At 36.7% G+C, this 22,374-nt stretch overlaps 1 protein-coding gene across 8 annotated transcripts in view; it reads left to right on the top strand.

Annotated features, from left to right (window-relative positions):
- BMAL1 (basic helix-loop-helix ARNT like 1) overlaps positions 1-22,374 on the top strand; it is a 51,509-nt gene that overhangs the window by 28,250 nt on the left and 885 nt on the right. For 5 of the 8 annotated variants that reach the window (XM_062575834.1, XM_062575833.1, XM_062575830.1 and 2 more), the window contains 15 exons: positions 640-660; positions 1,356-1,394; positions 1,727-1,768; positions 2,743-2,900; positions 5,219-5,298; positions 6,334-6,426; positions 7,523-7,640; positions 9,308-9,457; positions 10,310-10,556; positions 15,093-15,199; positions 15,554-15,704; positions 16,281-16,369; positions 18,297-18,405; positions 20,167-20,260; positions 21,958-22,060. In XM_062575834.1, coding sequence (XP_062431818.1) covers positions 640-660; positions 1,356-1,394; positions 1,727-1,768; positions 2,743-2,900; positions 5,219-5,298; positions 6,334-6,426; positions 7,523-7,640; positions 9,308-9,457; positions 10,310-10,556; positions 15,093-15,199; positions 15,554-15,704; positions 16,281-16,369; positions 18,297-18,405; positions 20,167-20,260; positions 21,958-22,060 — 1,601 coding nt within the window. The remainder of the gene's footprint in view (positions 1-639; positions 661-1,355; positions 1,395-1,726; positions 1,769-2,742; positions 2,901-5,218; positions 5,299-6,333; positions 6,427-7,522; positions 7,641-9,307; positions 9,458-10,309; positions 10,557-15,092; positions 15,200-15,553; positions 15,705-16,280; positions 16,370-18,296; positions 18,406-20,166; positions 20,261-21,957; positions 22,061-22,374) is intronic. The other 3 variants (XM_062575836.1, XM_062575838.1, XM_062575832.1) reach the window with 2 other exon arrangements.

Below are 22,374 nucleotides of genomic sequence, written 5' to 3'. Positions count from 1 at the left end.
AAAGGATTGTCATAAAATTTCTAAAAAAAACCATCTAGCCTCTCAATTTTTTAAAGCTCAGTGTTGTTTCAGGCCCCTTTGCAGTCTTGAAGTGATATCAGAAGTTAATTTGCATGTAGAGATTTCTTTTATTTTGTGTATGATATGAGGAGGTCTGTATAATTTTCAGAATTAGACTTCAGTACTAACTAAAAGAAGATTTGTCCTGCTGAATCAAAAACCTGAGAAACTGGAGATATGTTTTTTATTCCTGGCCTTGGAGTCCTCTGAAATTCCATTTACCTAACCACAAGGGCAATATGTGTAAAGCAGAGATCTATTCATTTCTGCAAATGAAACAGGATCATAATAATTTGCATAATAGTAAAACAGCTGTTCTAAATTATGTCTAATGTTTCACATTTAGTGTAATGAACTGTAACATTATCCCACCTTAAAAAGCAGAATTATTCTTTCTGAAAGTACATCTACTTGAACAAATTTGTCACCCTAGAATACGAACTTTCATTGTTGTTGTCTTTTTCATTGTGCTTTCTTTTCAAATAGAATATAAATTGTTAGTTTAAGAAGTTCAGCAAAAATATGGGTAGTGTTATAACTTCTTATGTATAGTATAATTTTTTTTCTTTATCTTTTCAGACTTGATGGCTTTCCTTTTGAGTAAGTACAAATATTTCAATAATCACTTCAAACTTGAAATTTCAAGGTGCCATGTCTTTTTCCTCACCATTCCCTCTCTTTGCCTAGAACTTATAGGTATGATTTAAATCAGAATTCACACCAGATTTAAGAATGTCTATTTAAACACAGTTGTATAGATTTAATCATATCAAAAAATAATAGTGCTGTAGTTGTAGGCATCCAAAGTCTTTTACCAGGCTCTACTGTGAAGATTTAGGCTTTCCTCTCTCCTTATTTTTGTAGTTATAATTACAAAATAAAAATGTATTAAGAAGTGTCCTTTTTCTTTTAACTTCTTCAAGTTATTTGCCGTATTTCTGATGAAGGCATGAAAAATACCTGCTTTGAGTCCTTTTTCATTTTTTTCCTCTAATTAATTGAAAAACAAATTTTGTAATAGGTGGCATCTTTGAACTGCAGCATTTTTTACTGTCAAATGCATCAAACTGTGCCATTTGGCTTGCTTTAAAGGAGAGAACCGGTTTAGGAAAATGTTTTAGTATTGCAAAACCCAGAACTTCTCTAGTTCTTCTAAGTTCTCATTTTTATATTTTTTAACTTGAGTTATTTTTGTGCTTAGGATTTAAATAATTATAATAATTTTATGGTGGTTTGGTGAGAGCTTTACTAATCCTGCTTAATTTACGATAAATTGCTTTGTTCTGTTTCTGCAGGGAAGGTATGGATACAGATAAAGATGACCAACATGGAAGGTACTATTGATACAGTCAGTAAATCATTAGTTCCACAGTACTAACATAGTGTTAAGATACCAGTGTTCAATGTCATTGCAGTCAGGTGCCCCAAACTGTTTCTTTTCCCCAGGAAAAAAGGCATAATGTTGTTAAAGAAATTAAAAAAAAAAAAAAAAAAAAAAAGAGAGAGAGAGACATACCACAATATTGTAAATAATGATCTTTTCTGAGGAATATTTAAATGAAGAATCAAATAAAATGCTGATCTTTGATGAAGGTCAGTAGGTATGTGAGATGCACTAAAAGAATTGTTTTCTGAACTGTAATTTTGTGATACAATTTCTTAACAGATTGGAGTATACAGACCAACAAGGCAGAATAAAAAATGCAAGGTAATATACCCTTAACAAGTATATTGAAAAGAATTATTTTGTCACCTTTTGCCATATATGGAATATTTGCATGTGCTTATTCTGAAAATAAATTTTTATAGCTTTGACCTTCTGTTTTCCATATTTTTACACTAACTTTTTTTTTTGCATGAACTGCATATAGTTTTGTGAAAATGCTGATTTGGTAGATAATTGTATTAAAAAACGTTTTTAATCACTTCTGTTAATATTAACATTGCAACTGAAGTCTGTACATGTGTTTCTGATAATGTTACATTTGTAATCTTGTTTCTTTAAACTCACAGTGGGTCACAAAAGTATTCACAGAGACTCTGTAGTATTTGAAGAAATAGAACAAAAATGAACAAAATTGGTGTTGATCGCCATTTTCCTGGTTAAGCAAGAGCTTAGTCCAAAGGTATCTCAAATACCTCAAATGGAAAACTGTAGGATGTTTAGAAAATTTGTATTGCCATGGCAAGAGACAGTTTTAAATCTTTGGTACATTTATATAGTGTGCTGGTTTAAATACTTAATTGAATACTTTATTCAATTTTTAGATACGCTAGAATTTGTTTACCTGTGACTTTTGTGACTCCTGTTAGGTTTCAATGTATGTGCCAAGAAGTATTGGACAGCAGTAGGAAATTCGTAAGATATTGTGCTGTGTAACGTATGGTTTCAGAATTGAAGATGTGGTGTACAGTGTGGCCAACATTATATGTGTTTTCTGGTAAATTAGAGCCATGTGCTGCAGCCTTACCTATTGCTTATAACTGTTACCCAAATAATGAACATTTAATGTCTGGAGAACTCTCTGTGTATGTGGATGGCCTTGTCATGAGGATAAAAGGGTGACTTAATTGTCAGGGGGAGGTTATTTTGCATTTCAGTTTTTCAGGAGTCATACTGTTTTTTTTAATGACTTGCTTTGTTGTGCTTTCTTCTTTTTCCTCACCACCTTGTGTGTTTAGGGAGGCTCATAGTCAAATTGAAAAAAGACGTAGAGATAAAATGAATAGTTTTATAGATGAACTGGCATCTTTGGTACCAACATGCAACGCTATGTCTCGAAAACTAGATAAACTCACTGTGTTGAGAATGGCAGTCCAACATATGAAAACATTACGCGGTAAGTTGGTGGGGAGGGAACAATATGGAGTTTCCCCAAAGCCATTCATTTTCTCTCTCTTCCTTGCCTCTGTGAAAAAGGAGTAAATTAATTCCCTACAGGAGGACTTTTATTAGTGGGTGATGCTGTTTCATTTATAGGTTACTGCAACACTCCATAGCTCTTGAGATTCCAAGACCTTTCATGAGTTTGCAGCACTGTTTGCTGTGGTTACACTTATGGAAATCAAAGAAATTTTAGCTTGTCAGATTCACCTGAGCTGCTTAAAAATTAGCCATTTTTAACATATGGGGGGACTAATGCATATTCTTTTAGCGAATCAATTTGTTAAATTCTGTAGCTTCAAAGGTTTTTTGTTTATTTTTGAAGAGTGACATTAGAAAGATAACTCACTTCAGTCTCTTGCTAGAACTGTTGTTTGGTGTTTTTCTGTGTAAAAGAGATAACGTAAGCATGTTCCTGTGCTGGAGCTGGTTGTTTTGCTGGAGCCCTTGTGTGTGCAACTTGTCTGTGCTGTGGTTCACAATGGAATTCTCTTCAGAACTCCTTTCCTAACTTTCTCACCTGATAGTGTGGTAGTCTTAAGCATCCAGAGCCTTTCCTCAGATATAGCCATGAAGATTTATGCCCTTTCTCCTACCTGTTTCTGTAGATTTGACTACAAAATTAAACTGTAGTGAGACTACCTTTCCTTTTAACCCTCCAGGTCTTCTTTCTCAGAAACACCTTTGAACTTAGTCAAATGTTACCTTCAGCACTTTTTTCCCCCTTTGAAATCCTTAAGAATACCAAATATATCAGGCCCTAGAACAAAAAAGGAGTCTGTGTGGGCTAGCAAAGGCTGAGAGACTCAAGTCATGGGAAGACAAATGCTGCAGATTGTACCTTCTAACTCAAGGTGTGGCTTTCTGCTATGGCTAGTTTGTTGTAATGTCAAGTTAGCATTTAAGAGACATAGCCTCCCTTTCCCCTCTGGCTTGCAGCTGAGCAATTGCAGGTTCACAATGTGATATCTGATGGGGAGCTTTTTTGTGTGAGCAAAGAATTTTCTGTTAAGTCAGGAAGCTGACTTTTTTGATCACCATCACTAGATTCCAGAAAGGCAAAGCAGCTGAGGTGTGCAGGGGAAGGAAACAACAGCCTTAAGCGGCAGTCCACACTTAAACTTGTGTAGCACTGAGTAATGCTCTTAGGTAGGCAGAGTGCAAGACTTCTGGACAGAAAGTTAGGTGTTTGGTATGAGTAATATTCCTACAGGACTGGTGAGACCTGTTTTTGAACCATTAACTCTGTGTGAAAGAATAAGCAGTGCTTTGAGAATTTGCTTTGAGTCATTTTAATCAGTTTCTGTTACAAGCACCTGAAAGGAAACGCTCATGGTTTTGGAAGAATTGGAGTTGTTTTAAATTTCTGTGTATCCTAGATCTTTGTCTGAGAGTGAATCAGTTGTTGAATGCAATCTGTGGTGATGGTGAAAGCTTAAGCCTCCAAAGAGTATGGATGGTAGTGCAGCTTATTTTGAGAGTCACTTTCCTAGTTTCTATGAGACCTGGCATATTCCGGTCATATCTCGCGCTCGCTCTCTCGCGCGCTTGCTCTCGCTTTCTCTCGTGCTCGCTCTTAAGTTTAACTTTTTTTATGACACTGTCATTTGACTAGATTAGTAAACAATAATAGTTCAGTGGTTACTAATTTGATTCCCTTTTGTCTTTCTAAATGAAACTGATCATGAAGAATCATTCTAGAACAACTAACTCTCTCATTTGTTGATAATTTGGGGAGTTTGACATTGTTAGGTACAGCCACTGTAGTATTGGGCTTTGTGTCTCTGACATGGAATGAGAGAACCAATTTGTAAGCTCTTAACTGATGGTCTGGTTAAGTGACTTGGTCATATTTTACTGAGTTCTAGGAAGAAGAAATAATTTGAAGGTAGAAATTTTTTTTTATAACTTAATCTCCAATTTTGACCTCTAATGTTGAGAATAGACCTTCCTAAGTCAAGCACAGCACTCAAGGCAATAAAAAACATATTGAGGAACACTTCTATACCTCAAAATACATTTAATTTACATTATAATCTACACTTCAGTATGTGTTTTTAGTACACAAAATGTTTCATCCTTTTCTGGGCCAATACGAGCAGAGTTCATCTGGATAGTAGGAGAGAACCAAAAAAGCACTTCATCTTAAGAAACAACTGAAAAAAAATGACAGTACAAAGAGGAGCCAAAGGAAAATTGCTCATTTAAGTGTTTATTGTCAAATTTATGTATCACAAACTTAGTAATCTATAGAGGATATCTTTTTTTCTTTAGGTGCTACAAATCCATATACAGAAGCAAACTATAAGCCTGCTTTTTTATCAGATGATGAATTAAAACATCTTATTCTCAGGGTATGTTTCAGCTTTTAATTATGAGATATTAATGGCTGTGAATATAGCTCTCCCAAAGCAAAACACCAGTATTTTTCTGCCTTGTATCTCATCCTAAGAATGTTTTGATTGTGGAAGATGACAGACCATTGCATAAAGTCAATGTGATTTTAAGATGTTTAGCATGTCTAAAATTAAGCAAAAGGATTCTAGATGGAAATCTGAGAAACTCAGATATTTTGATGGTAAAAGCACTGTGCTTCCTGATCATCAGAATCATTGGTTATTTCATGGAATGAACCAAAATTAAATAATTAGGTTTCCTACAGACGTTCTGCCTTGGGCTACCTTGACATGATTTTCAGCATACAGTGATGTAATGAATTTGGTTTATTTGAGGTCACTGATGCAACACGACTCGGTATATTTGGCTACTTGTGCTATGTTTTTTTTTTTTTTTTTTTAAGTGCAGAGCGTATATATCACTTGTGTCGGTAGTTAAGCACTTCTAATAACTTGCATAAGTTGTGAAGCACTGCAATCAATGACCAGATACAGCATATGCAGGACTGAATTTCTGCAGCATTGTGACTCTAGAGTCATAAAGCTAGCATTCCTAATCCTGCATGCTTGTATGCGACTGAAAAATAGTACTTCCTGAAGGGATACTACCTACCTGCAGCCACATAAATATTCATATTGTATTTGGTTTTTAAAGGAGCCAATATGAAGTAAATATAGTTAGTATAATGTTTTAATTTGAAAAGAAAAGCATTATTATTAAACATAATATTATAGGACAAGATATGAATTCTTTTTTTCTCATAAAAATGATTTTAAATTCTAGGCATGATTCCCAGAAAGATGCCAAAAATTCTTGCAAATGCAAAAAAAAAATTATTGTAATTTCATATTTTGCCTGTTGACTCAGTTATCTCTATGAACTTTGAGAGTTTCCTGATGTAAAAATCCTACTGTATGTAAAAGGCTTCTAAAGACTAGAATGATGCAGTGAAGATGTATAACTTAGCAATTTACATTTTATTTCCTAATTAGGCAGCAGATGGATTTCTTTTTGTTGTGGGCTGTGACAGAGGGAAGATACTGTTTGTTTCAGAATCTGTCTTCAAGATCCTCAACTACAGTCAGGTATCTTTTCTGTTGTAAATAACGTTAGGCCTTACAAGATTTAAAAGACTTTAGGTGATTATGCGTTTATTTTGGGGGGAGTGGTATTCACCTGAATGATCTATCTTGAAAGGAATGATTTGAGTTCAATCTTAGGAGGTGAAAATGTACTAACTCTGTTCCACTAGTAGTGATACATTCTTATTAGGGATTTACCATAGTTTTACCCAACTTCACTTTTAAAGGAACATTGAAAAATCAGTCTGTGGTTCTTCCAACAGCTTCACATTTGTTCTGGAGAATTTTTCTACTTGGTTATCTTTGTTCTGTTTTTGCAATCCTACTTAATAATGGATTAAAAACTCATCTAAGGTTTGTATTGCACCAAGTATTTGCATATTGGACAGCAGCACCTATATCTGAACACTGGAGTATCTTGCATCATTCTTTGTGTATTTTGGTTCCCTTGAGGCTACCTGGAAAGAGAAAAAATGTTATTAGTGCTCATTGTCAACATAGGAGTGAGACTTGTCAAGCAAAACTGATGAAAGCAGAAACTATTTCCATGGCGTTATCCATGGATTGACTCCCTCCAGTATATAATCTGAGAATTAGACCAAAGCTAGGCTTTAATACGTGCTTAACATAAGGCTTGACTTGCATTATATAATGTGTAAATAATAGTCTTTCTTTTTTCTGTCATCTGCTATGCTTTTCAACTTTATAAAGAATTTCAAAGGTTTCCTTCAGGGAGCCTTTAATTTACATATATGCTAAATACCTGCTAATCACATAAGTATTGAAAGAAAATATTTATAGTTATGATTTTTACTTCAAATGTAGTATATAAAATGAGACTAAGTCAAAATATTTGTTGTTAATGGACTGAGCATGCTATATGCTGAAAATAATTGAATTATTAAATTACTGTGCAACATAGTCATAACTTCAAAACATAAAAAGAAAATAAATACATTCCATTAAATCCTGGATCTCAGATATTTGAAGTTCATTGGTCAGAGCTATATATGAAAGAATTCTTAATAATGGATGCTAAAATTAGGAAGATATATGGTGCAATTATTTTAATTTTTGACTGAATATTCAATATCTACAGAATGATTTGATTGGTCAAAGCTTATTTGATTACCTTCATCCTAAAGACATTGCCAAAGTGAAGGAACAGCTCTCTTCTTCTGACACTGCACCACGAGAAAGGCTTATAGATGCAAAAAGTGAGTATTAGTGTGTTTTGAAACAGTGTCATGTAGCCAGATACAGTGATTCTGAATATTTACCTAACATCTAGAAGGAGGGAGGAGCTATTTGGATTACCTGTCATTCCACAAGATTCTTTTCCAGCTAGAAATATATCACATATGTTGAGGAAGTTCTGCCTTAAAGGCAGGGAAAGAAGTACTACATTGATACCTCAGTGTGGAAGCTTGTTGTTTTAGCATGCACTGCAATATAGATGTATTAGTTTGATTAACTGGCTTCACTGTGAGGAATCCTTTTTTTTTTTTTTTTTTTTCTTCTTTTTTTTTCTTTTTCCCCAGGCTAGATAAGCCTGGGAAATAGCCTTGGAATATAGGGTGAGTAGAATGGTAGTAGGTAGCACTGGAGACTTGCCTGTATTATTTCAGCTGCCCAGTACTTCATCTGAAAGAAGCCACCAGCTCAAGATCAGCAACTAGACTAAGGTTATTCCAGGGTGATAAGTCTAGAGGCTCCTGGTTTCTGGAAAGTTTTCCCAGATCTTCAAGTGTGCTTATCCAGTGCTGTCCCCTATTTGTGCGCCTCTGACAAAGTAAAGGCAAAAATAAATACTATGAATGTTGGTCTTCCCATCTGCTATGATGGAAAAGCGCGCTTAACACTGAAACACTGGAATCTCTTTCTTCTTCTTCATGTTAGAAGGCCTACAGGGCATATGTTTGTAGCTGTCCATTTATGTATATCCCCACGCAGAAATGGTTGAGGTGGATAACAAGCTGTGGAAAAGTTACTGGGCAGGTTAGAACTTTCCTCAGTTCTCAGAGTGCTCTCACTAGAGTTCCAGCTGTATCATTGACTTTGCTGATACCCACACTCCTGACATGTGCCAGGGATCTTCCTGGCGCCCCATACCAGCACTCTGCTGATGGTTTCCAGAGTTGATGTGTCATTTGGTCACATGTTTCTGCAGTTACGTTCCGCAGAAGGTTATAAAAACCTTCTGCAAGAATATGGTAAAGGTTAGGGCTTATTGTTAGGGCATGGTCATAGGGATTCTTTTTCTTTCCGGACGGAGACTCTTTAGACATAACTGGAGTTCTTGGAGTTTTGTGGTCGGTGTGCATATCACTTTCTCACCCTTCTATCAGAACAATGAGAAAGATCTGATGTATTGAGATACTGCAGTTTAGAGGGACCTGAAATGACACTGGGCCTGCTCTCTTCTGCACATTGCTATGTGCTTTTTGGGTGTAATAGAAAAATCTTCCAGTCTGAAGTGAAGGGCAGTGGGACTGTTGGGTGACTGTGTGTATGAAGTGCCACTCTGGTTATGGGAAATAATTGTTGTTTTTTAATCAATTGATAGCGTTCAAAGAAATTAAAATGTTACAAGATGTGTGAAGATTTTTACGATCTATTTGTAGTACTTGTACTTGTACTAATCAGTAACTTTTTTAAGTTGATACAGTCGGTTAAGTCAGTTGGTATCTTGTTGTTGGTTCACTTAAAGGAAAATCTCCAAAATAGCACTTTGGTTCTGGGAAGGATTTAACAGTTGGGGCATCTGTGCAAATCCCAGCAAAGTTAAAAGATCATGCAGTTTGATTGTACGATATAATCATTTATATGGTTAAGTTTTTATCTAACAAAGAGAAAGTTTCCTCACTTCCTTTGTTTGCTGCAGCTGGACTCCCAGTTAAAACTGATATAACACCTGGTCCGTCACGACTATGTTCTGGAGCAAGACGGTCCTTCTTTTGTAGGATGAAGTGCAATAGACCTTCTGTAAAAGTAGAAGACAAGGATTTTCCTTCAACCTGTTCAAAGAAGAAAGGTAACAATTATACATTTTATCAAATAGAATGACTATCAATCATTTTTCTTCTATAATTGCTGATGTACAACGGTTAAGTTTTTGACACTGAATAGAGTCAATCTTTCCTCTTAAGATATTGCTATATGAACTATATCTAGGTCTGTTACTTTCTCCTCTTCATACTGTTTCTTTTTTTCAAGAGTAGCTTTTATATGTTGTTTTAGCATGTAAAGCCAAATTCTCCACTCTTCTTTCTTGAAATTGTTGTGGGCAGTGTGTACTGTCAGTCTTGCCTGCTCAAGGCAGGAGGAAATGAGTTCTCCTTTCAGATGCTGCCTGTACTACCTGTCATTGTGAGTCTTAATCTTCAGGCCTGTGTACAGTTACCCCCATGCACCTGAAATGGTGTATTTTTCGCTAACCATATTGTTTGTGTTTTCTCATGAGCCTCATAGTAAGTTGAAAAAAAAAGTCATCTTAAAAAGAAAAAAATGCTAATTTCTCCAATCAATTCTTTAGGTTATTTGTATCCTATATTGAAACAATAAGAGTTGATGGAGTTGCTACGTCAGGATTATCAAATGGTCTGAACTACCAGATATTTTAGTATAAACAGTGATTTTGCAGAGGTAAACTGTATGTTGACTTCTCTAACGTGCTGCAGTGTCACAGGAGTACTGAAAAATCATTAGTGAGCAATATCTCAAATTCCCAGGATGAGAGAGGAGGTACATTTTGTGCATTTTAGCAAAACTGGAAGATGAAGCTCTCCAAAAGCAGTATTAATGACATAAATAAGCTTTTCTTTTTCTTCCTTTCTTCTTTCTTCCTTTCTTTCTTTTTCTTTCTTTCTTTTTTATTTTTAAACAGCAGACCGCAAAAGCTTTTGCACTATCCATAGTACAGGATATTTAAAGAGCTGGCCACCAACAAAAATGGGACTAGATGAAGATAATGAACCAGATAATGAAGGCTGCAATTTAAGTTGTCTTGTTGCAATTGGACGGCTGCATCCCCATGTAGTACCACAACCAGTGAATGGTGAAATCAGGGTGAAACCTACAGAATATGTTTCTCGACATGCAATAGATGGAAAATTTGTTTTTGTAGATCAGAGGTAAGAATATTTGTAATAACTTCTGCAATAAGTCACTATCCAGCACTGATTTACTGACAGCATAATATATACTTAAAGCAGTGTAAATATTATTCATAAAAATGTCTGTTCATTTCAACTTTTTGCTAAATCTTGTACACATTTTTTCTGATGTTTTTCCCCAATACCCTATTTTGTTATTTTCCAGCTGTTGTCTGTATACCTTGAAGGATGTGTATTACTTCAAAGGGCTCTTTGAAAAGAAATTTTTAAAGTGAGCCTCATCTGTAGCTTAAGTTTCATATTCTGGGATCTATACTTCCACTGGGCAATATTTAGGCACCTATAAAAGCTGAAAAACATTAATTTATTTCTATGTTGTGAGGTTTTTCTTGTTCATATAGACCTGCATTGTTCCTTTGTGCAGGGAATCTAGTAGAGACACTTCTCAGATTTTCTGTGACCTTAATGTTTTGTCATTATGGAGCGCATAGTCCCTGGAGAGGAACTTGCAGGAGGAGAAAAGATGTAGGCATTAATTAGCATAGAGAAACTTCTGGAGAATAATTAGGCATTAATGTTTTACTTGAGATTTCTTGAACATTTAAAGACTTTCATAACTGAACCAATTTCTTATGCTTGCAGTTAAATTAAGAATAATTGGCGTATCTCTGGCTTTCCCTAATAACATACTATGTATTTGATGAGGAAGATGGCATACATGAGCCCTCAGTATAAAACTATGCTTTCACAAGTGAACTCTGTACTAATTTAGCAGCGGTGGAAGAGGGATTCTATATGCAGAATGCTGTAAAGTGCATCTGTGAACTGGAAACACATGAGCTACTTTTCATCAGTTGTTACGTGGTTATTACCTGTGTTCATGTTTCTGTTGAGCAGGGAAGGTAACATTAGTTGGTTTAATTTGTCCATTTGTGCAAAGGGGTACATTGTGTTGCTACTGAATGAGAGAGTGTGTAGCAGCTATTCCATAGTAACTGTCCACAAAGTAACTGGAATTTCCTTGGTCTGTGCTCCTAAGTGTGGTGTTCAGTACACTGGAAGAAATGATCTTGAAAGTAGTCTGTGACCTGGAAGAAATGATATTGAAAGTTGTCTATGACCTGGCTCAGATCCAGTAAAAGTGTTAAGCATATATCTAATAACTTTTATTAAAACATGGCAAGAGTGCTCTTCAAGGTATCTTCTGATAAATTGCCTCAGCAGGGAAAATACAAAAATACTTAATTACTCACTGAATTGTGTGCATGTGTTGACTACAAGTCTAGACTATAAACAAGGGATTGTAATGGGATTGTGAACAACAAGGACCCAAGAGGCCATGTAGACCATTTTCAGGTTTACAGTCAAGAGCTATGCTACTCTTTGAGACACTTAGGTTTTTCCAGGCAAGTTACTTTAGGAAGCCACTAACCTCTACCTTTGAAAGGCATTCCTAGTAACAGATACGCTGAATCTGAATCTTCTCTGCTGCAGTTAAAAGCCATTATGACTTAGTGAACAGATGGAGTCTCTTCTTTGTGCTATGCATCTTTCAAATAGGAAGCATGATTGTAATGAAATGAATCTGTTTGGAGGCTGGGAATGAGGAGAGAGGGTTATGCTAAATCTTTCATCAGATGGTGGTTTCTGGCCATTCTCGTAGCTGTCATCTGGAGTGCCTGCTTCATCCATATCCTTCTTGAACTTTGAAGATTCCAGGGCTGAGTAGCAGATTTGTTATGTGCATCTCATAGGATGTGCTTCAAAAGATATATACTAGTGCGGTGTTCTGTTGCCAATGACTGAACAAAACTGCCTTATGGTATATTATATTCAATCTCCTTCTGTAGAAGTATTTCTTAACTAACTGTTCCTCCATTCTTTCCAGCAGTGTAGCACTTAACACTTGTTCTTGAATTTCATCTTTTTTTTTAATTTTTTTCTTTACCTTGCTTCTCCACTTGAGAAGATCACTTTGAATTCTGAAGCTATGCATAATATCATCTACATATTTAATAAACTTCATTTTACTTTCAAATTCATCATTCAGAGTCATTAAAAGTACTGAATGAAGTAAGAAATTGTGTGGTTCTTTTTAAAACTCTGTTCAGTGTAGCCTGCCATTTTGACAGTGAACGGTTAAGAAACTGTCTTACAATATATTATATACTAAGCAAGGAAGGAAACCAAGCTGCTACAGATACTACACGTACTAACTAGCTGGGCCACCAGAGTCAGAGGACAATGTCAGACCTTGAATTCTTTAGGTCTTTTGACATCTGTCATAGTTTGTTACACCATCCACATTCGACAAGACTTGTTTATCCTTCTGTGAAAGTAAATTAAAAAGGTTCAGCAAGCTGCTTATTGATGTCCGTATTGGTTGTTAATCATCTATGCCAGGCCTTCAGCTCCTGCCCCAGTGCTGTTAAGAGGCTTTGCTATTTCAGTTCTTGGAAAAATACTGAAATAAAGTTTAGTTTGTTCCTCATTCTTCCTTTTTAATGATAAACTCTACATTTTGCTGCTCTTTGTTTTTCCACAAACTCTCAGATGTAACTCACCAAAACAGCTGTCGGTAGTTTAAGTGTCCTAGTAAATTTCACCAGACAAAAGCTAATTTGAAAATTTCTCTCATGTGAATACTTTGTAATGTTTTCTTCTCTGAGGCTGAAGCCTGAGTATTTTGTCAGTGAGGACTAATGGTGTAAGCCACCTGATTGATATTAAAGACTTTTAAGAGGAAATATACAAAAATACCTTGCATTAAAAACCTCCTTTTTTTGTGTCAGTTGTATCTCATTTTTTGTCCCTCTATGTTCTTACTGTTATTCTTACTCACAGTTTTTAGTATGAAAGTGTTTCTACATTTTATAGTATTTTCTTTGGCTTTTTTGAGGTTGAAGAAGAGGTGATGATCTAGCTGAGTTGATTTCTTATTACCTTTCATATTTCATTTGCATTGGAATAGTTTGGAATTGGGACTTTTATACTGATTTCTTCAAGAAACCATCATGTCTCTTTTAAGAGACAAACAAAATCAAAGTTTACTGCAGGTCATTGGTTTTGTTTGCTGTCTATTCTTGTGCTGAGCTAGAGGTTCTCAAACTCTTATGCCGGAGTCATTCAGCCATGTTACTTTCTATCCTGATGTTCTCAAGCAGTTTCCCTGGGGCTTCTACAGATTTGATTTTTGACATAAGCCCTCTGGTTTTGTGTCTCTCCTAAATGAAATCGTGCATTTCAAGGCCTTCCTGGATGTTAATACTGCTTTGTTGCTTTCTCAACTGATTCCTCGTTTACCTGCAATTACTGATTTTGCCAGGTGATGCCTGTGCTGTGTGCAGCACATGAACTGTCACTCCCTGGATACCCTCAACAAGTCTGTCTTAACCCATAGTCTGGGGGCTGGAGGCAAGCAGACACATCCATAATGTGCAAGGTGACACCAGTTTTGGTGCCCCCCTTGCCTATTTGTTATTTTTCATGTTCGTATTCTGGTTAGATGAGTTACCATAGTAAATTTGATACGTCTTCTAAATCATAAACAACAGAAGAAGCAAGTCTTGTTTTCCTGTTTTAATATACAGATCTCCAAGATGTTTAGCCCACTCTAACTTCTTCCTTGTCAAGAATGGCCCTTTTGCCTTGTGTAGGGCTGCTGTCTAGCCTGTTGTCACTTATCTGCAGTGTTACTTCGCTTTTTCTCTTGAACTTAGCTTAAGGCCTGGATTACCAAGTTGATGTACAAAGATCTTTTTTTTCTTAGCTTCTTGAGATGTACCCCATCCTTTCCAACATCTCCTTGAACGCTGAGAATCAGAGCAAGAACCCATGTGTCTTTTCCATGTTGCAGTTCTCAAATGTGTTTAATTCTAAAGTTTTCTGATGAGGAGGACAATGATTTGGCTTTGTGGCCGTTCTGATGAAACGAGAAGTTGTTCTATCTGTTTTGTGTTCCTGTCTGATTTAAAATAAAGATATACAGTAGATCTCTTAGCGCTTCTTCAGGAAAATTCTGTTAACCTTTCTTTTTAATGGGTTTGGGTGGAGTTTTTTTTTGTTTGCTTGTTTGTTTGGATTCTACTCTTATGTCTTGCAACTAGGAGAAAATGCTCCTGAAAAGTTAGTTATGCTAAATTTATGCTGCTATTCAACAGCACCATGGGTACACAAAGGAAAACTGCAGCTCTTCAGACCCAAGATGATTGTTTATTTTTAATGGAATCATATGCAGGGGGTTTCATATTACCTTGTGGCTGCTACAAAGTAGCTTTAATCAAGTTTAAATTCTCAGAATTACGATACATCTCCAAAGTTATTTAGAAACTCTTACATCCAGGGTTGACAGGTCAAATACACCATCTGAAGACTGTTGATGTAATTACCTGAGAATTAAAAAGAAAACAGTATTCTTAATGAGTTTTTTCCTTGTAAGCTAAAATAACTTTCAGCATTACTTGCAGCTTTGCAGCTTGTCTAACTTCAGTATGAGTTTTAGTAACCTGTCATTAATATTTCAACTTGAAAAACATTTTTTTTCACCTCCCCAAGGGCAACAGCCATTCTGGCATACTTACCCCAGGAACTTCTAGGTACTTCGTGTTACGAGTATTTTCATCAAGATGATATAGGACATCTTGCAGAATGCCATAGACAAGGTACAATTATTAATAATTCAATAAAGAAATTTTGTAAAAATATTGGGGAAAATAGTGTATTAAGATAATCATGGAAACTTGAAAGGTTTTGGCTGTCTCTCTGTTTGGAGTCACTTCTGTTCAGAGCATTGTTCATCATGAGCCAAATGATATGATTGTGTTAGACTTCCATGGATTTTTAATGAATATTTGTTCTTCAGTTATGGAGGGAAAAAAAAAGCTGCAGAAATATCTTTTTTTCTCCAGAGGTGAGGGGAAGAGTAGGCTGAATTGAGTTTTCCCTGACAGGGATTCTGCTTGTGTAGTCACTGTGCCTGTTTGAAACAAAGTTACTCACTTTCTATTCCTCTATAGTTTTGCAGACAAGAGAAAAGATCACAACCAACTGCTACAAGTTTAAAATAAAAGATGGGTCTTTTATTACGTTGAGGAGTCGCTGGTTCAGTTTCATGAACCCTTGGACCAAAGAAGTAGAATACATTGTCTCGACAAATACAGTTGTTTCGTAAGTATCTTTTCCTTAACAAACGCATGATGTGAACGCTGATTGTTTTGCCCTGCCTTAAGATAAGACTTGAGGTAACTATGTGCATGTCTTCCCTGTGGCAGTATGTATTCTACAAATAGGAGTCAGAATGCATACTGTGGGGAGGGGAATTAGTTGACCTATGAATTGTAATATAGGCTGGATAGTGCTTATTAAGGTCTTCAAACATACAAATATTTTCTATCCTTGGGAAAACCAGGGGTTACTGTCCTTGTAGAGGTTAAGGCAGATGCATTATTTTTCCTTGTGGTTTCTGTACAGGTGCGGTGACTTCACAGAAGAATAACTGCGGTAGAGGAATTAATCTCATGAGAGAAGCAATTTGGGTTCTGCATTGCACGTTTTGAGTTGTAACCCGGGGTTTTATTTCTGTTGTTTATCTAGCCTTAATGTCAGTCACGGTGTTTTTTTCACAGAGGCGGTAGTGACTCATAAACTACTTAAACCCTGAAGCATTCTTCTCTGACACCCTGGCAGAGAGACTATTTTGTAGGGTTTTTAATCACTGATTCTTTTAATTCTTGAAATCCACAGCACCAATGTACTTGACAGTGGGGATGCAGCCTTTCCACAGCTTGCAGCTTCTCCACACAGCATGGACAGTGTTCTCCAGTCTGGAGAAGGTAACTACTGTACTATGAGGAAATTATTAGCAGTCTTGCCTTGTTATCAGCTCATCCTGAATGCACAAATTTGCTGCTTTAGTCCATTGTGAAAATCTAAGGAAAAAAATACGTTTTAGGACACACAAATGCTAATGCAGTCCTTGCCCTAGTGCCTAAATCAGCTTTGAATGCAAAATGTTCGAAGAGTGAATGAATGAGACAGAGGAAATAATTACCAACAAGGTTGGAGGAGTGAGTTAGAGGAGAAATGTTTGCCTTCATGGAGGAGGCTATCTGCTATATATGCTTAACAAACATTGTCCCAGAACAATTTCAACTTCTGTGGTCAGTGCAGACGTTCGCTCAGGGTGGATAGATCATAAACATAGTTTGGCTGTTCTCCGTATCACTCCCCTTGATTTGACTTGCTTTTTGTCAAGACGTGAAAACTGAAATCCAGTAGTTATCACAGGTTTGTTATGGCTTCTGCAGATCACCGGAACACCTTTTGTAACTGGTGGAGTGTAGCATAATATGGAGCAGAGCTTGATTTGATAATGGAAGTATTACTGGAGCAGAGTAGAAATGAGGAGTAGGCAGACGCAGTGATAGACTATGGATGAAGAATTGAGGAAAAGGGATGTTAACAGCACTGAGATTCTTCCCAAAAAGTCAGAAGCCATTGCCCTTAGAGATCATGTTTACTTTACTAGATATTAGTTTTGTCAACTACGCCTTTACAGCAGTAAAGCAGGGATATTGTGCATGTCTGGAATTATCTCGTAAATTGTATACAGTATGCTTAGCAGATCACTGCAAAAGCTAGGCTTTTCATCTGTCTTTGCTCTGAAAAATGAGGTTGAGTAAGTCAAACTATGAAGGGAGAGGATGGCAAAACACAGATAGTTGGCAGTGTGGTAGAAAGAGAAACTGAGATATAGGTATGGTGATTACTAATTGAATGTGGAATTACAAAAATGAAGTAGTGTCTGGGGCTTTTGCAAATGAAGAAATATTGAACAAGCTGTTCTATAAGTGGAATAAGCTTATTCATGCTACAGCATAGCCTTTGAAAAGAAATCAGTCGTGTAATATTGTCATACTGATGGTTCTTGTTCCCAGAAAAGTAATTGAGCAAAGTTTAATTTCAAGTGGTTTTAGCTCAGCTAAGGATTTGATGCCTTCTAGGAGGTGCTGAGCCACCTCCCCTCCTGATGGATTTGAGCCATAAAGATTGCAAGCATTTTGGTTGTTAAATATGAATTTTTGAAACAAGACAAATGTCTACTATGCATAATCAATGCTACGTGGCTTCCTTAACCTTTCAGTAGGTGATCCCTTTTTCATTGTGCCTTGGAGTATATTGAGCTCCTTCCAGACAACCTAAAGCACTGTGCAAGTGATAAATCACATTAAAGTAACAGTGAATTTCTAAATGTTCAAGAGCTCACTTTTTCTTCCCTTCTGAGATATTTGCAGTAACCTGTAGTGGCTTGATTTATGTTCATCAGGTAGCTTGAGTTTATTCCATATTGTGTCTGTGCTGGTAAGTTCTTTGCAAAGAACAAGTGTGTCTGGAGATAAGCCTAATCATCCACAGATTAAAGCGGATCTAGTAAGCTATTCTCTACTGAGTTTAGGCAAGAGATACTACCAGGTGCTTGAAACAGCCAGATTCTGGAAAGAGTCAGAATATGTATACTGAGTCAGAGTTATGTACACCTAGTGGCGTAGATGGATGTCTTAAGAGTATAGCATAGCCTGGCCTAGTGCAAGATGGAGCATTCCATACATTTAAAGGTACTCACTGGTCTGTGGAATTGTAAATATATACAATTCATTTAGTACTGACAAGCTGACGGACACTTTCATTCTTAAATGCAAGTGCTTTTAAGGAAAAGGGCTGCAAGCTTTTACCTGACCTTAAGATACCTACTTGTTTCAGGTGGCCCAAAAAGGACCCATCCTACTGTCCCTGGAATTCCAGGTGGAACAAGAGCTGGGGCAGGTAAAATAGGGAGGATGATTGCTGAAGAAATCATGGAGATTCACAGGTGAGAGAAAATGGTATGAAGTTAAAGAAAAATCATTGGCTTTTTTAGTAAAATTAAGGAAGTATTTCTTCAAGCTGAATGTGGAATTATACAGTTGTATTATATAAGTAGACAGCTACAGATACCTATACTGAATGTCTGAGGCACTCAAAGCCCACAGTTAAAGAACGAAGAAGTTACAGCTTCCAGTTTTCTACTCTAAAAGGACTAATACTGAAACTTTTTTTAATGGTGGTAATTATCTGTTTACCAGAAACAAAGGGTAAAAAGAGCAGTTAACTAAAACTAAATTCCTTTCCATGTTTTCTTTCCCAATAACTTAAGGGTGTAAGTGGAACAACTTCTGAATGTCAAAACTATTGACAATGTGCCAAATGTTTGCTTCCCTGTGATCCATTTCACTTTGATGCTTTTAGAGTTTTCAGAATGTAAGTCCGGCTTGAGGAGTATTCACACAGTTTATTGACCAAGGATAAAATGATTAAGCTATCTCTGCCTTCCCAGAGGCAGTCTGTATGAAAACAGCTCTAGTTTAAACATAGACTCGTGGTACCCTGCAGTAAGGACCTGTAGTAATACCTAGGTGGTTCTTAGAACAGCTGTGTCTCATCTTTCCGTGTGAGCAGTTACTTTCTGGAGGTGTCCCCATTAATTTCTACTGGCTAAGGACCTCCGTTCTTCATGAGTTTCCTCTTGGGAATTGTTCCCATGCCAATAAAAGCAGTTCCATCTAGCAAATGTTGAGTAGTATTAACAGTTCTGAGTTGCAGTTCAGGAAAAACTTGAGATCAATCTCTCGTAGTTTTGTTCCTGCTGCAGGCCAAAAACTTAGGTATTTAGGCAAAAAACAGTAAACTGATCACAATAGGACTGACATTTTTCCTGTCTGTAAACATAGTTCTAAAGCAACAGGCAAGTTGAGCCAAGACTTTAAAACTTCCCATCACTTCTCGTAGATGTATAACTCTTAATTAGTTAACGTGAATGCAGTGGTATAGTTCACCTCCCATACTTTCCTTTCATTTGAAGACTCTGGGTTAGTTCCAGTCCTCCTTCAGCAACTGTTACTATTTTCCAAGGCTGCCTTCTGTTCAACTTTTTCAGGGGAACTCTGCCAAGGATAAGATTCCCATTTCCATTACTGTTCTCTGTAATTAATGCCCCTACTCCATTTAGTCTGGATATTTGTTGATTCTACAATTAATACAATATTTATTGTTAAAAGATTGGTATTTGATCAAGTTGAGGAAAATGGAAGTTAAAAATGCTACTTCAAGTGTTTTTTTAATATAAGTTAATTATATCACGTGTCTAATGTATTTTTTATAGCAGTAGCTCACTGAAGGAGTCTAGGTTAATATGGCTGAAGCAGGCCAAATTCTTACCTGGTATAAATTGAAGCAATACCCACAACCTGAGATTAACTTTTTGGTTAAAAAAATACCCTGCAGGATCTGTTCTTGGCAGATGCTCTGTGAAGGTTGCACAGCAGCAACTAAAGGTAGGAGGAGGTATAGCTTGCAGACTGAGCGAGCTGGACAATGTACACAGAACCTGTTGTTGATCTGGCTGCAGTTTAAAATGTTGCTGCTGCTGACTTGCACAAGAGTGAAAAAGCAATGAAACGACAATAATGAATTTGATGCTTTTAAACACCTTAGTATCAGCTGACGTAAGGTCAGCATTTGAAACTCCAAGTCTCTGGCACTTGAGTCCAAGCGGTCACTAGCAAAATCATTCCCTATTTTGTCCATATGACAGGATAAGAGGATCATCGCCTTCTAGCTGTGGTTCAAGTCCGCTGAATATTACCAGCACACCACCACCCGATACATCATCCCCAGGAGGCAAAAAGGTAAGAAAAAGCTTTACACACAAGACTTCCAACAGCAGTGGTAAGCAGTGTGAGATAAAGCTTATAAAATTATACATAGTGTTAACTCTACATGGCTAAAGGAGCTGTGGCAGCAAATCACAGCACTCTGATGGGCCAAATCCCTTTATAGCAGACCATACAGTGCAGAAATCAGTAATTCTTGAGCACTGACAGCTTTTGAAATCTGCCTGCTTCCTAGATTTTTCCCAATTTTATTTTTTAACTGAGCTGCAAGCAGGTCACTCGCTTCATGTCTCTTGATCCTCCAAAAAGTCTTTCACACCACATACTGGTGAACATTGGGATTGCTATGTTTGAGCACTCACCATACTCGCATTAAGTCTAAACACAATGGCTTTACTGTACTGATGAAACATAAAATGTGACAACTAGATGCTTCACTGTGCACTGGAATTTTACTTTTAAAATCAATACTATGCACCATGCCTTGTCCTAAGATTGCTTGAGTAGCATTCGTATACCATTATCAATGTTTAAAAGCAGCTGGTATATAAAAGTTGATGTTTTAAAATAAATGTTCAAGTGGCTAAATGATCTAGCAAATTGCTGCTGTCATATTCAAGGCAAGAAGAGCATTTACCCATATTCTTATTCTGTGCATTCAAACCCTGCTGCAGACGTTTTTCCTCAGAAACTAACCATGTTAGCTTCTAACATAAGAATTTTTTCTTTGGAACATATCGTTTATGCTAAATATTTTCTTCTGTTGGTGGCTTACTTTGTACTTGAAGTAAAACTTGAACTTGTAAGTTCTCATAATAAGAGTAATTCTAGAATAATCATTCATGTTCCATCTGCTTTACAATAATTCAATATCTGAGCTTACTAAGGGCTCCTGTTAACATAGCAGAATTAAGGAAAATGCACATGGTGAGTTAGGTGTGTCTAATATGGTACCCCCTCAATATTTATCTTCATTTAAAAAGCAAACTTAAAAAGCCTTCTACATAGGGACCATGTAAGTTATGGCTCAAGTTCCAACTGATGCTGCCTTCAAAGGGAGCTCACAAGTCCTTACCCTTAATTTGAGTGATTGTCATTCACATTCAGCTATTTCCTTGCTGCTTAAGAATCTCAGAGATTCTGGAATTTCTACTCATTGTCCCTGCCCTGTTCTTTATGCAATCATGCGCTTTGGTGTACACCCTGCCACTGTGCTGCTCTGTACCACAGATGGTTAGACATAGCATCCAGGAGCAGTGCTCAGCTCATGTAGTCTCTCTCAGTTTTAGGAGCATGATCCCCTCCTATGTGAAGGAGCTCAGTTGACAGTCCTTTACGTGTACCATAGCTGTAAATTCAGATGTTCTTCTAGTTAGCTCTAAGTAACATCACTTGCAAATAGAATAGTTAAGAAATTTCTGTGACATCTTTATAAGCGCTTTCTGGTAGTTTTTTCAGAAGTTACTTTTAGAAGTTTAGCATGTAGTGCTGACTTTTTATCACTACTGCAAAGGAAGGAATCTGCTTGATGGGCATAATAGAGAGGAAGTAGATCTTAATTTACAGCTAGTCGCATTAACTAGACTTTAGATGCTGTTTTTTCAGGAAGTCCATCCCACTGTATTAAAAGGTATCCTGGTATGAAACAGTATCTTAAATCTTAAACTGTAATAATAATATGCTGCTTTACAGCTTCTGTCTTCTCTTTTAAGGTCTTGAATGGTGGCACTCCAGACATTCCTTCAGCTGGGTTACTCTCTGGGCAAATCCAGGATAACTCTGGTTACCCCTATTCTGACAGCTCCTCTATTCTTGGTAAGCAAGGCCATACAATAATTTAACTCAATATCAACTGAACACAGTATAGATGACTGTAACAAGATTATTGCTTTTACCATCTGTAGCACTTAGCTGAACAATAAAGCTCTTAACTTACCACTGTTTGCCTGAAAAGTGGCTACAAGAGTAGCCTGACAATCTGTCTAGGTTGCTTTATTGCAAAATATTGTCATTTTTAAAAATAGTGGTTGTAACCCTGTTCTCTCTTGCTGAATAGGTGTGCATTAGGTGAACCCCTCACTTGTGAATGCTTTTAAATAGCTAGAGACAGTAAGAAAGGCTAAGTTGAC

This window comes from Rhea pennata, chromosome 5, assembly GCF_028389875.1.
Source record: "Rhea pennata isolate bPtePen1 chromosome 5, bPtePen1.pri, whole genome shotgun sequence".
Taxonomy (NCBI): domain Eukaryota; kingdom Metazoa; phylum Chordata; class Aves; order Rheiformes; family Rheidae; genus Rhea; species Rhea pennata.
The sequence above is the reverse complement of the archived record's forward strand: the minus strand, read 5'-3'. Positions and strand labels throughout refer to the sequence as shown.